The sequence below is a fragment of the Blennius ocellaris genome (genome assembly GCF_963422515.1).
Source record: "Blennius ocellaris genome assembly, chromosome: 19".
Lineage (NCBI taxonomy): Eukaryota > Metazoa > Chordata > Actinopteri > Blenniiformes > Blenniidae > Blennius > Blennius ocellaris.
Genome location: NC_137668.1, coordinates 10,894,035 through 10,909,322, shown reverse-complemented (window position 1 = coordinate 10,909,322; position 15,288 = coordinate 10,894,035). Strand labels below are relative to the sequence as shown.

Here is a 15,288-nt window from a genome sequence, read left to right as displayed (position 1 = left end):
GTCCTACACTCGTGTACTCAAAAGTGCTATGAACATAAACTTGGAACAGAACACAGATCGTGGTGGACAGCGAACGGAAACCTCCATGACGAGCGACGTGGGATATCTTCGACAACATTTATTTACCGCACTCGAGCTAAAAACAGACCGACTCACCCCCAGAGGCTCCAGTTCGTCAACGGGTCCAGTTCCCCGTCAATAAATACTCAAATAAAGTGACGTCTGCACAGTCTAACTCCAACACAAGAGTGAGCGCTTCTTTGTGGAGACCTACTTTATTTCTAGACGTATAAACAAAGAGACGCACTGAAATAAGAGAGAAGTGATTGTTGTCGGAGGGGGGGGAAAAAACAACCTTTTCATTTGGCTGCCGCCGTGTCTCCGGTTGAAAATTAGACCGTTTGGACAATTTGATGCGTCAAGCCGCCTCGGCCACACGCTTTAGGAGGCGTATGGGCGTCTGGCGAGCGTCACGAGCGCCGTGTTGGATATTCGAAGTGACATTTGACGTCTGGATCTGCGACGTCACAGGAGAGGCTCCTCCAAGCTGTTTGGAAGTGAAGAGTGAAGTAAACCGGGAGCCCAAAGTGGAGGCTTTGGTGGGATCTCACTCGGAAGGCACTTCTTACTGGGGGGAGGATAATCGCAGCCACCACGTGTACACGGACACGTTTCACTCGTTCACAGAATGGATGGATGGAATGACTTTCTCCCAGGTTGAGCTTCTCCTTTTCACACACGTTTGGACTCAACCCCAAATCAGACAATAAGTTCAACAGACTCAGATTACAACCAGCAACCGCTAAACTGTTTGTGTATGATAATGGTTGTGTTTGTACAGTTTGGTTCTAATATTCCCACATACTGTCTCCTCCTCTGTGTTGTGGAGTTTGCAAGTTCCCCGTGTGCACATGAGGTTTTTCTGGCGTCTGACTCCTAATAAAGTATCTGTGATTGTTGATCCTAAAGTGTGATTCAGATGAAGCAGAAGATCCAAATCTCCATACCAGCACTGCAACGATTATACAATCAGAGATTATTTCATTATTTTGATTCATATTGAAACAAACAAACAAAAAAATAGGCTTTTGTTGCAAAATCACAAGTGAAACCGTTCTAATAACTGCAGACTATATATAAAGACAAACTGGGTATTACATCTAATCAGAAATCATCCAACCTCACTTTGGACTAATTTAAATAGAGTTCCATCATGGTTTTCAGACTGTAAAACTAGCACGTTGTGGCTTTGCAGATACTGCTCCACATGTTTACGCAGAGCTGAGTGAGTTTCTACCATAAACATACACGAGTGAGTTTCAGGTTTGTCGTCAAGATTGCAAATGAGCATATTTCTTCAAATGTCAAGCGAGTCTCCTCATGACTTTTTCCTGTTTCTCTTTTAATAGATTCCCAAAATTGAATTTGGGATTGACTTGATAAGGGCATAAAAAATAATTATAATAATAAAAAAAACAAAATATCAGGCTACTTTTTTCTTTGTTTTTATTGCCACGGTGCCAAATCTGCCTGCATTTTGCATATGGGGCTCCATAGGGCGACTCTCCTGGCACCTCTGGCTCATGAAGCAGTTATCAGATGGGAGCTGTACGCGAGGCTGGAGGAAGCTATTAAAACCAAATCGCTCCAGTGAAAAGGAAGGCTGGCAGTTTAAAGCAGAGGCTGCAGCAAGGTTGCATTTGATCATTTCTGACATGACGTCCACTCCGATATCCTCCCGAGCACATTTCTGAATGGCTCTGGGGTTGTTTTTTTTTTGTAGCCGACTTGAGGGCCTTTTGCTGATTCACCACTACCGTACGCATCGCGCCGCTCCTGTGTGATGGCGTCGATCAATTTCACATTCTTGAGAGAGAGAGCAGTAGGTGTGGGAAGATTATGTGTCAAAACTGGGGAATGTTTCTCTTGAATGGGCTGCTGAGGCTGCACAATGTGGGAACCGGATGTGATTTCATCACAGTCTTCTTTCGACATTGTTTTATGGAGGAACTCAGTGTGAGTGTTTTTTCTCCTACGGTGCAGTTTGAAAGAAGAAGTGGGGGTGTGGGGGGGGGGGGGGGTCATGCTGACTTTAAGAGGATAATGACAACATAAAACACTTTAAAACTACACTCAAAGGATGTTTTGCAATCGTTGAAGCTACCTCTGCTGACACACTCCGTACGGGGGGGAAATAAAAACATAGCACTCGCTCTACAGTTGACACTATTCAGGAAATCATATATTACACATGTCACTATACATCATTTCTACATCCTCTCTCCAGAGGTTGGGCAAAGTGTCCGAGTGGTTCTCCAGCAGTCCTCTGTCATTGAAGGGGTCTCCGGCTGCAACTCGAGCCGCGGCCACTGGAGGGCGACGGTGCTTCTTCCTGGCGCTGGCTGCTGCCCTCGTGCTCGGTCTCATCAGACAGGAAGCTGGGGAACGTCTGTGCTCTGGGGATGAAACTCATGGTCAGGCCACCTCCTGCAGACAGAAGCAGAACGAGAGTCTGGCTCGTGACTTTTACTGGATCATCGTCATGACGATGTTGGAATAACGCTTTAAAGGTCACTGCAGGAAACAGATGGTTTTGTCCTCAATATAAGGAAAATTATTGCTAATTTCAGACAGAATTTAATGCATTCATGTCACAAAACCACCAAGTGTATCATTTATTTAAACTTTTGAGGCGTAATAGAAAAAAAACCCAACATATTTTTAAAGTAATGCGAATACATCGGCGTGTTGAACGGGAACATCCTGTCTCCAAAATACACAAAGAAAGCAGTGGGAGAAAAATTAGAGGCTTGTCAGGCTAAAGAGGAAGATGAATCTGTCAAAAAGAAGGAAAATAAAAAGTACCAAGACAGTTACGGCTTTATTGAAGAAATGGACAGAATCACAGCGGAATGCATCTTTTGTGGCGAATGATAGTTTGAGGATAAACTCTTTGGCTTTACGCTCTCAGAGAAAAGGATCTCACCGTGACAGAACATAATAACACAGTATATGTGAAATACAATCTTTATGAGGTAAAACAGTCTACATTTTACAACCTTTTCTTTGAATTGGATAATTTTCTATTTCCTCTGCTGTAGGTTTAAACTGCTGTAGATTAACGTGCATTCTAATGTTGAATTATCTGCTTCTCCTCCATTTCTCCGTTACTTTTTTCTCTGATACCCGACACCGTTGACATGAAACTGAAATGAATCAACTGAAACATTAATCACATTGAAACAACGTGACAAAGCTGTTGATAAAATACTGGTTGTACAACTGTTGCTTAGCTACCGTCTTTGTGCAAAAATAACTCTGGCACTTTTCAATTAGGTAAAATAATCTCCGGTGTAGGCGGTTCTCAGATAGCATAAATATAATCACCACAAACGGTACGGATGCAACAAAAGCGATACGAGAAGTGCGTCTCGTCTCAGGTAAGCCACTTCTTTTCATCGTCTCGCCACGTGAGACCGCCTGCCGTCAAGTCTCTCTCCAGCGCCATTTAAATTAATTGGGAGCAATTTGTTGTGCGGTTCATATTGGTTAAACGCACTGAGAGGGAGTAATGGATACTTGTGGGTGGAGGGCCGTTGTTGTGCAACTCGGAGACCATTAATAATCCATCAGGATGCTGTTTGGAGATGTGCACGCAGAGGCGGGTCGAGGATAAAGTGGCCGGCAGGCTGCTGATCAGGCACCAAACAAGGAGGAAGTGGCCACTGATCAATATTTCAGGAAGTGTAAAAAAAAAAAACAACAAAACAAACACAAGACTGTAATCAACTATAGCACACGTGGAACCCGCTAACATTGCTCTGCAGAAGTTGCTGCATATCGATATAATTCAGGCGCCCGCGATCGATTCCGCTGCAGAGGTTAATTGAAATTTGATTAACAAATAAAAATGTGAATGTTCTCTTCCAGAGCCGCGCTTGCAACATTGGCAAAGAGATCATCTTTGATACTGTCGTTTGTGCTGAAATGCTTCTCCCTAAATAGGATAGTAAGCAGTTCAATCATACGATATTGAGCAATGATCTCTCACACACACACACACTCGGTCTGCGTGGAGCCAGCAGCTCCAGTCATGATGCCACCGAAGGGATTCGAGATCCGGCCAAGTCACCACGACTCAAGAGTATAGAGCATGACCCCAGCCAGCCTGGCAATCAATGTCAAGTGTCTGTGTGAGAGCGCGCCACGTCACAGCCGCGGAACGAGAGCAGAGCTTTTGTTTCTAAAAGAAAAAAGAAAAGTGGAGAGAAAAAGATGATACACTGGTAAAGGAAGGGTTAAGGGAGCAGTTTGCAGGAGGAAACACGGTGTGTGTGTGTGTGTGTGTGGATGAGACCAAATTCAGAATCAGCCATAACAGGTGAGTCACACACACACACACACACACACACACACACACACACACACACACACACACACACACACACACACACACACACACACACACACACACACACACACACACACACACACACACACACACACACACACACACACACACACACACACACACACACCTCTGTCTGCAAGACTTCCCTTTCACCACCATCCAGAAAAAAAAAAGTTTTCAACTGCAGCTCAGTACATGTTCTGAGAGAGAGAGAGAGAAGCACCGGAGGTGAAAAAGAAAAAAGAGTGAAACTTTCTCTTCCCTTCACATTGTACCTAATAGATTACTAAAACGACGCAGCCATGTCGTTCTTTCATCTTTGCTGAGACAACCCTTCTCCTCAACCAAGGACAATTTAGGCAGGAACAAAGAAGAAGAGCAGAAGCAGGCGGGGGAAGCTGGCGGCAGCCACAACCCATGACGAGAGCCACGCAAACATACACTCACTAAAATAATAAAGACTGACAGAGAGACAGAGAGAGAGAGAGAGAGAGAGAGATCAGCCCTCCTTCTCCGCTGTCCCTGTGTGAAACAGACTGATTTGTCGGTGCCTTTTCATTACCGGGGAAGGTCATGTCATCCTATCTGGCCCGGGGTGGCAGCTGCTGGGCCGGGGCAGACAGGACGGCCGGTCGGGGCGCTCACACACCCAGAGACAAGAGGACCCGGATACACAAGCAGCTATTCACACACACACACACACACACACCTGTCTGCACCTTCTCTCCTCCACAGAGGACATGTGAAACAGCTGTAACCAGAGAAACGGATAGTCTAGAGTGCTTGTGGGAGATTCAGCCCATGTGTTTCACATCGACGCTGCAGCCAAATAACGACCACTTTTAAAAACTTTCCGAGCCAGTTTTACCCGGCTGAAATACATTTTTCATGGGGCTGTTTTATTATTTATTTATTTTTTGCATCTCGCAATGCTTCATGTTGCCTGTTGCCGATAAGATAGTGTTATCACCCTGTTCTTCTGTCATCTTGTCTCTGGGCCTTTGATACGAGCTCCCTCTCGGTTTAAAAAACACTCCTCGTATCACTCCCGGCCGATCAAACTAAGAAGAGCCCTCCATCTCATTAGAATTGCTAATGCTACGACACTAAACTGTGCAGCACAATAGAACACAGAGTGAGAGACGGCGAAGAAGGAAACCACGCAAAGACGAGTACAGGAAAGAGAAAAGAAATACAAGCCTCCTTGTCTCTCTTTTTTTTTTTTCCCCCCGTTTCAATATTAGAGCTGGTAATTGAAGCATTTCCGACAGGCCTTGCTTTCTCAACTGAGAAACTTTAAAGTGCACTTTATTTCAGCAAACCCAGAGAACACAGCAGCTTTGATGAAATGCAAAAGACTGAATAACAGAAGAAGAAGTGGTGGAAGATGCATTGTTTTAATACAGACGGTATTTTCTGGAGATCAAAACGTCTATCTTGGATTTTCTTTCTGTTCTTGAAGAAGGTTCAAACTTCGCAGGGAGGCACGCGCTTCATGTCTCTCCAAACCTGAAGAGAAGCTGGATTCCACACTATGATGAAGTGGTTTGTTTTTTTTGGGGTGTTTTATCAAAAAGCCATATTGACAATTACTATTTTCAATTAAAGCGAACACGATTTCTCAGAGGTGTTTTCGGAGAAATTTCGACCCAAGCAAAAAAATAAATAAATAAATAAAAAGCAGATGTGAAATCATTTAAAACAGAGTAGTTGCTTAACTTCACGGCCGGGTCCCCAGTTAACTGAGGCAAAATAAACAAATAGGTGAGCAAACCTCAGCGGGGAGAGGAAACTATGTTCCTTAATTATTCCCCCGGACCCACGGGGTATTTGAAAGCAACCCGAGCATGACTCAGCAAATTGACTGTGCTGATTGGATATTCATCATGCACACAGTGATACAGCCAGGGAGCAAACACAGCCAGCATGGACCGAAAAATCTGCTTTCTCACCTCTATTCAACACACTCACAATATTGTCCTGGCTCGTAATGATCATAAAACGACATAAAGAAGGTTTTAGAAGCAACATAACTGCCGAAATATCAGATGAATTTAATGTTCAATTGTGTGTTGGATTAAAATAGTGAACACATATTTGAAATAAATGTTTAAAATGAATTATTTAAAATGAATGATTAGAAGGTTTCAACATCACAAGTTTTAATGCGTGTTTGCTCAAACTGACCAGTCATTGAGTTTAAACCTTCACTCTCTGAATGAAGAGTAACTATGCGTCTGGCATTTTTACAGAATTTATGCCAGCAGAGACTTACATTTACATGCATTCTGTGGTATTAGCATTAGCAATCAACATTGAGCTATTTCAATAGCACTCATGCATAAGTATACTGTTTTGCATGTGCAGGAAGTAGACTGTTGTCGGGCTTGGCAGCATGAGACCGGACACGTCACGGAGTACCACAAAAATGTAATCTCTACATTTTAGCAGAGCACTTCTACCACCAGAATGTATCTGAATGAATAATAGCCCCTCGTTTCGTGAAAATTAGACATTCTTACACTAATGACAGAGCATTTATAATTGAAATGAGATTCAAATGTGGTTGCAATGACTTCCCTTATATCATAACCTGCTGGGAGAATAATGTATTCAAATTGAGAAAATTTGCCTCAAAAGGATGAGGATGACGGCCACTGCTGGTCCTCGGGCCACCAGTTGCAAATCCCTGTCATTTTGTGTTTGTGTGCTCCATAGAGGAGGTACAGACGGTGGAGCTTTACATTTGTTCCTCGTCTCCTGCTGATTCATTTCTATAGGTTGGAAAGCGAGAGCTTCCTGGCCTTATGCTGCAGTGTGTGCTTCTCCAGCTGTACAGCGGAGAACAGGAAGGACCTGCAGCAGGTGGCGAGGGTGGCAGCACATTTAAAAAAAAACAGAGGAAGTTCACCTATATGATTTGTTCCCTCTTTAACACCGGGAAATAATCTGTCATTAACTTAAAGTTACTTCAATCATACAGTTTTAGCAGATGTGAGGATGGATCCCAGAGGTAAGACGCAAACGACCTCCAACAAGGTGGAGAGCATCTCCCGGGGAAGAATCAATGCCGTATGGCTGAGTCCATCTAAAAATGGCTTGCAGGCATGTTAAAAGCAGCAGCAGCGGTCCCCGGTGTGTGCTCAGCTCCTCCGACATGCCTTTCCCAGTCCAAACATCCCGTGTCACAACAAGACTTAAACTCCCGTCACTCCCCAGAATCACCTTGTCCTCCTCCTTGTCTGACGAGAGCCATCGCCGCATCCCCCAACACACTGATGCATTCAATTTATTCATGGGAAAGGAGGGGAGATAATGGCAGCGCTGAATGTGTATGAGCAGGAAGAAGGTGGAGTGCTGTTCCCAAACGGACAGACGCACGGAGGAAGCGTGGGAGGACCAGTGGAGATGCCAAGGTGATGGATGAGAGAGAAGCTCCCCTGCTCACCAGAGTTTAGAGAGAAAGAGTTTCAAAAGGAGACTTTACAGGAGGGTGGGCTTATGAATGATGACCCCCGCAAGTGGAAGCTTCTCCGTTTAATGTATATGAGTAAAAAAAAACATCCCAAACAAACATGTTTATATTTGGAAAAGAAGACGTGCATTTTGCTTTAAAGCTTATCAGCCCACAATTGAAGGCATTTTTTTTTGGGGCCCATTATCATTTGAGTCTCAAAAGAAAATGATGACGTCAAAGAGACTTTCATCTCTGCTGGGCTTTTCTGTTTCGCTCTATCAGTGAAAGCCAAAAGGCCCGTAATCCGCAGATAAGTCTACTAATCAACTAATACCATGGACAGGGCATAATCGCATCAACTCACTAATCACCTTTCTGCCTCTGGTCTGCATCGGGACACACACACACACACACACACACACACACACACACACACACACACGCACGCACGCACGCGCACACGCACACCTTACTCGAGCTTAAGTATACCTTAAGTATGTGTACTTAATGGACACGTAGAGGACAAACAGGCCACACATCTTGCCGGCTCACATAAAAAACAAACCCAAACGAACTTGTAATCAGAATATTTTACAACCAAAAAATGCTTTTTTATGTCCCTTTCATTCGATGCCTAAGAAAGATAGACGTGTATTCTTTCCAGAACTGGAAACTCGAGGTCATTTTAAAGGAACTCTACCGTGCCGTGACTCTTGCTGGGATGTACTCAAGGCTGATTATCTCATTTAGTAGATTCAGTCTGATGTTTGTGTTCCTGCTTCATCAACCAGTTTTAAGCCTCAGCTGGGTTGACACCCAAACGTTGTCCTTATCCAATGAAGACAAGTCGGTGGCTTGTGCTCCAGGAGGGTGTTGACCTTTGACCTTTGCAGGGTTTGAATGTCCACGACGTCTCGGGATAATGTCCCGGCTCGTCATTTGAGAATCAATACTCCCTTTGAAAACACAATGATCAGGAGCTGTTCCAGCAAACATACAGCAAAGCAGCTTCACATTGCGATGCTGCCTCCACCATGCTTCACCTGTTAATTGGTATTTTTGTGTTGTTTGTTTTCAGCTCTTCAGACTTCAGTGAGCTACTTCAGAATTACACAATTAAAACTAATCATCTCTTTGGCATCCGGAGTGGTAAACTAGACAGCAGGTAAACAATTTCTGTTCAATGTTGATGCATTTCAAACAAGAAAACTTGGCAAGCTTAAAAACAAGTGTATGAGAACATCTCAAAAGCTGTGCTCGGTATCAATTAATAGTGGTCCAAGGAAGGAAAAGTGTTCAACCAGGGACCGGGACATGGACTACTGAATTAACGTTCACTGGTAAATGTGGAGCGTTAAAGGCTCTGCGGTGGTTCGTACAGATACAGTAAGGTGCCGAGGTTCATGCTGGTTCAGACAGACAGACTGTCTGCATGCTTCATAAATCTCCAATAGCATATTCCTACTCTTGACGTTACCAGCTCCACAGGCTGCTTTAATCTTTTATCTGTTACACCGGGGCTCTTTGTTCCCTCACTGAGCATTCTGCGCTGTGATTTTGGAGACAACCAGCTTGGAGTTTTTTGTTTTTTTTCCAGTAGGAGAAACCAGAGAACAAAATAGTTTTTCATTTATACTTTTTGTTTGCTGACTGATGATTATCTAGACTCTTGGAGATAACTTTGCAGCACGTCCCTCATGCAAATCAACTACTCTCGATCATAAGTCTCTAATGGCTCTAATCCATGCTGCCAATCATACTCCACTGATTGAACTCCGGATTCACAAACTCCGGACTCCAATTAGCTTTTGCTGATGTCATTAGCCTGGGCGGGTTACACAGCAATTGTCCCAATAATGTACTATGAACAATGCAATGATTAGTGCGTTAGATGAAAAATAGATTACGTTTGCTTCTAATTCCTTGTTAGATTAAGACCTGGCCATATTTCATTTGAGCATTCATTAGATTATCTCAATAGATTCACTTATTTCTTGTTGTCACAATCAGATTAAACTAAATAAGAATCTGCTCTCAGTTGTTGGAGGAGTCTAGACTTGAAAGCAAAGCACACACAAGTTTGACTTGGCGTTACTGATTACCCTGACATAATGGACTGCAGGAGGAAACCGACACACAGAGAAAATGCAAACGTCACACAAAAAGTGAAATCCTCGAACTGCAATTGAACCTGGGGTATTGTTGATGTGATGTGAGAGCAATACCCTCCAGAATGTGGACCACTAGAGAGCGAGAGAGAGAGAATGAATGCAAGGAAAACATTCCTGGTGTTCGAATACATTAGTAACTTATGAAAAACGGTGTAAAAATAGCTTAGCAGCAGTGGATAAAAGTCTTTCCACAACTTTGTTTTCCAACTTGTTCACTCATTTTTTTTTTTTCTGCCCGTGAAGATAAAAAAAGAAGTGACACTGAACATATGACAATTAGCGAGTTCTGGTTTGTACCTTGGTAGCTGTAGAGATCCCCCACGCTGGTCTGACGCGTGATGTGCTGCCAGTAGGCGCTGCGCGGCAGCGAGATGGACTTGGTTAGCGTCTCTCTGGAGTGGATCTGAAACAGGCAGCGGAAGCGTGTCGCGTCTTTCACTTTTCTGTCACTACCGCTCGCTTACAACAGGGGAAATTGCTCGGCGTATGTCAGTAAACAAAGGGCGCGAGGCGCTCGCTGTACGGCGGGTTGAATGGCGGCTCTCCACTCTGAATGGCTGTTTGATGGGTGAGATGAGGAGTCACTCGGGATTTTTTTAATTTATTTTTCTTAACTTGCAAACTAAAAGCTCAGCGTGAGGGCCAGGGAAACAGCTTGAAATATACAAAACGCATTAATCGACTTAAAAAAAACAAAAACAAAGGGGGAAAAAAAAGCTCTCAGGTAATAAACAAGCTATTCCGCCCATTCTGCGAGATGAGCGGTCAATTTTGTTTAGCTACCCGTACGATTTATAGAGCTGAGCTGGATTTGGATATGTTCCCAAATGGTGGGGTCCAGGAGCACGGCCATATGGTCAAGGCTCATCAAACACTAGGCAGGCCTACATAAATAAAGAATACAGATGATAGCAGGGAGGAGGAGAGGAAGGAAGGAAGGAAGGCGTGGATAGCTGTGATGGAAGGAGGGAACAGAGGCCAAGACCATAGGAGGGGGCATGAGAGGGCTCCTCGGCCAAAACAGACCTTTAAAGGAAGAGACCAGGCAGCTATACTAACGGAGAATTTCGTTGTCTGTGCGTTTGTGTGTGAATGATGATTTATTGCCTTTGCTTCTCCCTGCTTTCTAAAAATAATTCAATGAACAGCCTCAATGAAATGCTTGTTTGATCAATATAAATCAAACAGACGGTGAAGAAACCACTGAAATATGAGAAAAACAAGACAAGAATTAAACATGTACTTATGCGTGTGTCTAAAGATGCCTTTTTTTTCCCCACCTCTCTAAAATCGTCTGCCATTAGTGGCAACAGAGTATTTTTAGGGTGTATGCAAATAGCCGCAGTAAGAAAGTATTGAATAATTATCCGTGAGACAACACCACGTTGACACTCATTATTCGGTGTTATGCTGGCAGTACGAGAACACCGTGATTGGCCTTATCACGTGCAGCTGTGGATATGAGATAAACCTTCCAAGAAGAAAATGTACAAATGTACCTGGGAGCTCTTCTCCATCTCCTCCATCATCCTCTCATGCTGCTGGGCAATGGCCAGCGTGGCCGAGTGGACCCGCTGGTAGATCATCTCCCCCTCCCGCGTCTGGAACGTGAACAAACCCTCTCCTGTGTCACACATCCTGCGCCAGGAACACACACACAGAGACACACTTTGATCGTGCTCACTCTCGGATAGCTGATTTACAAATATGAACGGTTGAATGTTCAGTTACGTGGAAAAAAAAAAAAAAAAAAAAGAAGAAGAAAAGAAAAGAAAAAGGCACGTTGCTATAATAGCCCACTGAAGTCAAGCACACACATGCATGAGTAGATGCACTGTGCAACAACACACACTCACAGAGACACCTGTCACATCGTCGCCTGAAGGGCTCTGCGGCAAATGCTGATATCCTGGGATGTTTTTGAAAATCCAAAACTGCTTTGTTAAAGTTTTCCATGACTAACTTTCCCCCCCCCCTCCCACAGCTAACATTTCAATCATATAAACACACGTATACACACACACACGCATAGCAGCTGGCCACGTTTGCGCACACACCTTCCGGATTCGAAGGTGAACCAGGTGGAGTCTCGGCCGTATCTGCGCAGGGAGCTGAGGGGCCACATGACGAGTTTGAGGCGGGCATTGTGAATGTCCCACAGGTAGATGTTTTCATGGGTGATCTGCATGGTGCACTCCCCGTAGATGTCCAGGTTCGGCGTGGGCATCAAGTACACGTTGAAGCGCTCTGCAGGGGTGGGGGGTGGAGGGGGGGGGATTCATAGTGGGAAATCACAACGCAGCTCTCTGGACAGTTCAATTAATTTATAAAGAACAAATCCTCAGTATCCTCTAGAGGTATTAAACCATGCAGAATTAGTTTTGAAAGTTTCGACTGAAATTTATGGCAAGTTATTACATTTTCATCCCGGGGTATCATTCATCGGAGAGTTGTAAATTGTGCCTTCAGTCATATTTCTACATCAGTGAAAAGGTTGATAAAAAGTAAGCCACATAAAATGAATAGTTGAGGGTGAAGTTGCATATTAAACATAAGAAGTTACTGCACGCCCACATGACTTGTCAAAAAGTCAATATATTTTTTTTTTTTACGTTCTGTTCTGTGAGTCCACAATATCGACCGTTTGGGATGGAAAAGTTGAACTTTACTTACTTTCCGAGGTTATGAAACCATAATATTACAGCAAAATACAAGCAAAAGACATTGAGCTTGTCTCATCAGTTAATATTGTATGTATCCTGTGCAGCAGAGAGGCTCAACCTTTACGAGAACTATGGGCCGCTTCCATAATGAAAAGGAATAATTGTACATCTCAGAAAATGATATATATACCTGTGGATTTAAATCTACCTTAATATAAACAATCAATCAATAATACCTGGCCCAAATGTGCTTAAATCAACCATCATTCATTTTGGGAAATTGTCTTACTGTATGAGAAAGTATTGGAATAAAGGTCAATAGTCCATGTTTTCTGTATAGCAAATGATTTTTGACTGTTACTAGGAATAGGTAAGATTCCCTTTCACAGAACAAATCCCCTCCAATCAACAGGGAATAGTTTTTTAAAGACAAAAACAGCAGAGATTAATGCAGCACATAAACAACAAATAGTGTTCGGCAAAGACAAAAGATAACATCAGACCCCAAAATAACATGAAAGTGGACTTTAAGAACACAGACGCGGATGTGCAAGCTTAAATAGATGAGTTTTCAAGCCGTGGAGCTTAAATGTAGTGGCAAAGTGCTCCAAAGAAACAGTATTTCAAGGGATTAAGTGACAGCAGTACTCCAAAATTTGGTCCAATAAAATATATATTTTTTCTTCTCAAAAGGTTTTGTTAAATTCTTTGTTGTCCATTCCAGTCTTTTGCACTGCTCTGTTTTAAGAGTCAAAAACATTTTGTGGTTAAAAGCAAGGCTTTCTGCTCTTTTTTTCTAAATCATTAAGTGTTAGGGCTGTTGAACTTTCACAGGATGCCTTGTTTAGACAAATTAACCTTTTAGAAGACACTCATCTACGAGGATTCAAACGCCCTGAAAAAACAAATTCATTAAAAAAAATATATCTGAAAAAGCTCTTGGAAAGTGTAGCACTGGACAAGACAACCATATCGGTTGTTGAAAGAAAAAAAAAATCTCCCAATACACGAAAATTCTCACTGGGCATCTTGAAAAAGCTTTTACAATACTGCTCTCTCACCATAATGTCCTGCAAATTAGGAATTTTATCAGAAAAGGGACGCGTTATTGTTAATAAATTATAATGAAAAGAAAATGTTGAAAGTGACTGTTTGTGGAGTCGTTGCCCCATAAAAGCATAAGCAGCTGCTGCTCTTTAAATAATCTAGCATCGGGAGAAATCCAAGCAACTCACGTGGAGAACATGTACGTTCCGAACAGAAAGGCTTCAAACTGTTGCTGCCACCATGAGTCATAAAGCAGATTTTTGCATTTGCTTATACAGTTACACAACATATCCACCAGCTGGCACACTAATGATCCAAATATACATTTCTGTGGTTATATTAGAAATTATTATATGTTGTGTTGTTAAAATTATCCCAAGTTGTCTGTATTGAACAGAAAACTGTGTTTATACAACCAGCTTTTCTTCGTAGGGAATCAGAGAGACAGAGAGACAGAGAGACAGAGACAGAGAGGGGAATAGAGGGAATTCTCTATAATCTAAATGAGTTCTCACTAATTACGCTTAATGATTCAAAATAAGCCTCGTGTCTGCAGTGGATAGAAAATGGCAATGTCATGGCGTGGTGTATTTTTAGGGACAGTGAAAATGAACTCTGATCTAATTATTAGACTGTGCTGTTTGGGGAGGGCTCCTAATTGAAATTGCACGCTGAAGCGTTTTGTTTTATCCACTCAGAGGCGGCAGCCAGGTATGAGTTCAGTCCGTATCCAAACCTTTGTACACAAACAACAAACGGCTCGATTTCAAAACACAGAAGGGAGAGAGAGCGATTGGACTGTTACAGTTCAATTGGTTCGCTCCAGCGCCGTCAAAATCAAAAAGCGTGTGCAGTGATGTCTAATATAAATGAAGTCGAGTTATGTTGAGGGGTACGATTTCGCTCGACGGCTGCAGTGAAATGAAATAGGTTGAAATGATGGCAGATTCTTTTCAATTACTCGCCCTTTTACAACTTTAAACTGGTCCTTTGCCTGTTGCCTTTTCGATTTCCTGCGCCAGCTTACAAATTACACAGAGAATGAGCTTCGGTGTGATAGCAGAGCCCCGTTGTCTCCTCTCCGCTTCCATTTCCATTTCCTGCGAGTGGAATATGTGGAGGCACATTTATTTCACATGGCTTTAGGAGCCATAATCTCATCCATCTCTATGACAAGCTTCATTATGAGGGAAGCCAGTGATGCACAGCGCTGCTCATTAGGCCTGGAACAGAGCCCCAGCTTCAGTCTGACCTGTGCTCACACATAGGTTTCCTTCAACACACACATCCAAACATACCTCAGAAGTCTGAGCTTGAATCATCCCGAGTTAATGTAGCTAAAGACTGTAACGGGGGAATCGGACGCCGATATTGACAAAAAAAAAAAAATGGCCCTTATTAGCCAGGCCTAATTGGACAGTGGTTGTTCCACTCCCCTAACCCTCTGAAGTTTCAGTTGCTTTAACACATACAGACCCGGACGGCAGCGGCTGACTGCCTGGTGGCGGGCTGAGTGAGAGAGATTGACCCTGAATAGCT

General features: G+C 43.2%; 1 protein-coding gene across 1 annotated transcript in view; it reads right to left on the bottom strand.

Moving 5' to 3' along the window:
* Positions 1 to 2,177: 2,177 nt before the first annotated feature.
* The window catches only part of dok6 (docking protein 6), a 49,688-nt gene continuing 36,577 nt past the window's right edge, over positions 2,178 to 15,288 (bottom strand). Inside the window, exons 5-8 of the mRNA XM_080515206.1 lie at positions 12,097 to 12,286; positions 11,539 to 11,677; positions 10,337 to 10,442; positions 2,178 to 2,487 (exon numbers count right to left, since the gene is read on the bottom strand). Coding sequence (XP_080371332.1) covers positions 2,330 to 2,487; positions 10,337 to 10,442; positions 11,539 to 11,677; positions 12,097 to 12,286 — 593 coding nt within the window. The 3' untranslated portion in view covers positions 2,178 to 2,329. The remainder of the gene's footprint in view (positions 2,488 to 10,336; positions 10,443 to 11,538; positions 11,678 to 12,096; positions 12,287 to 15,288) is intronic.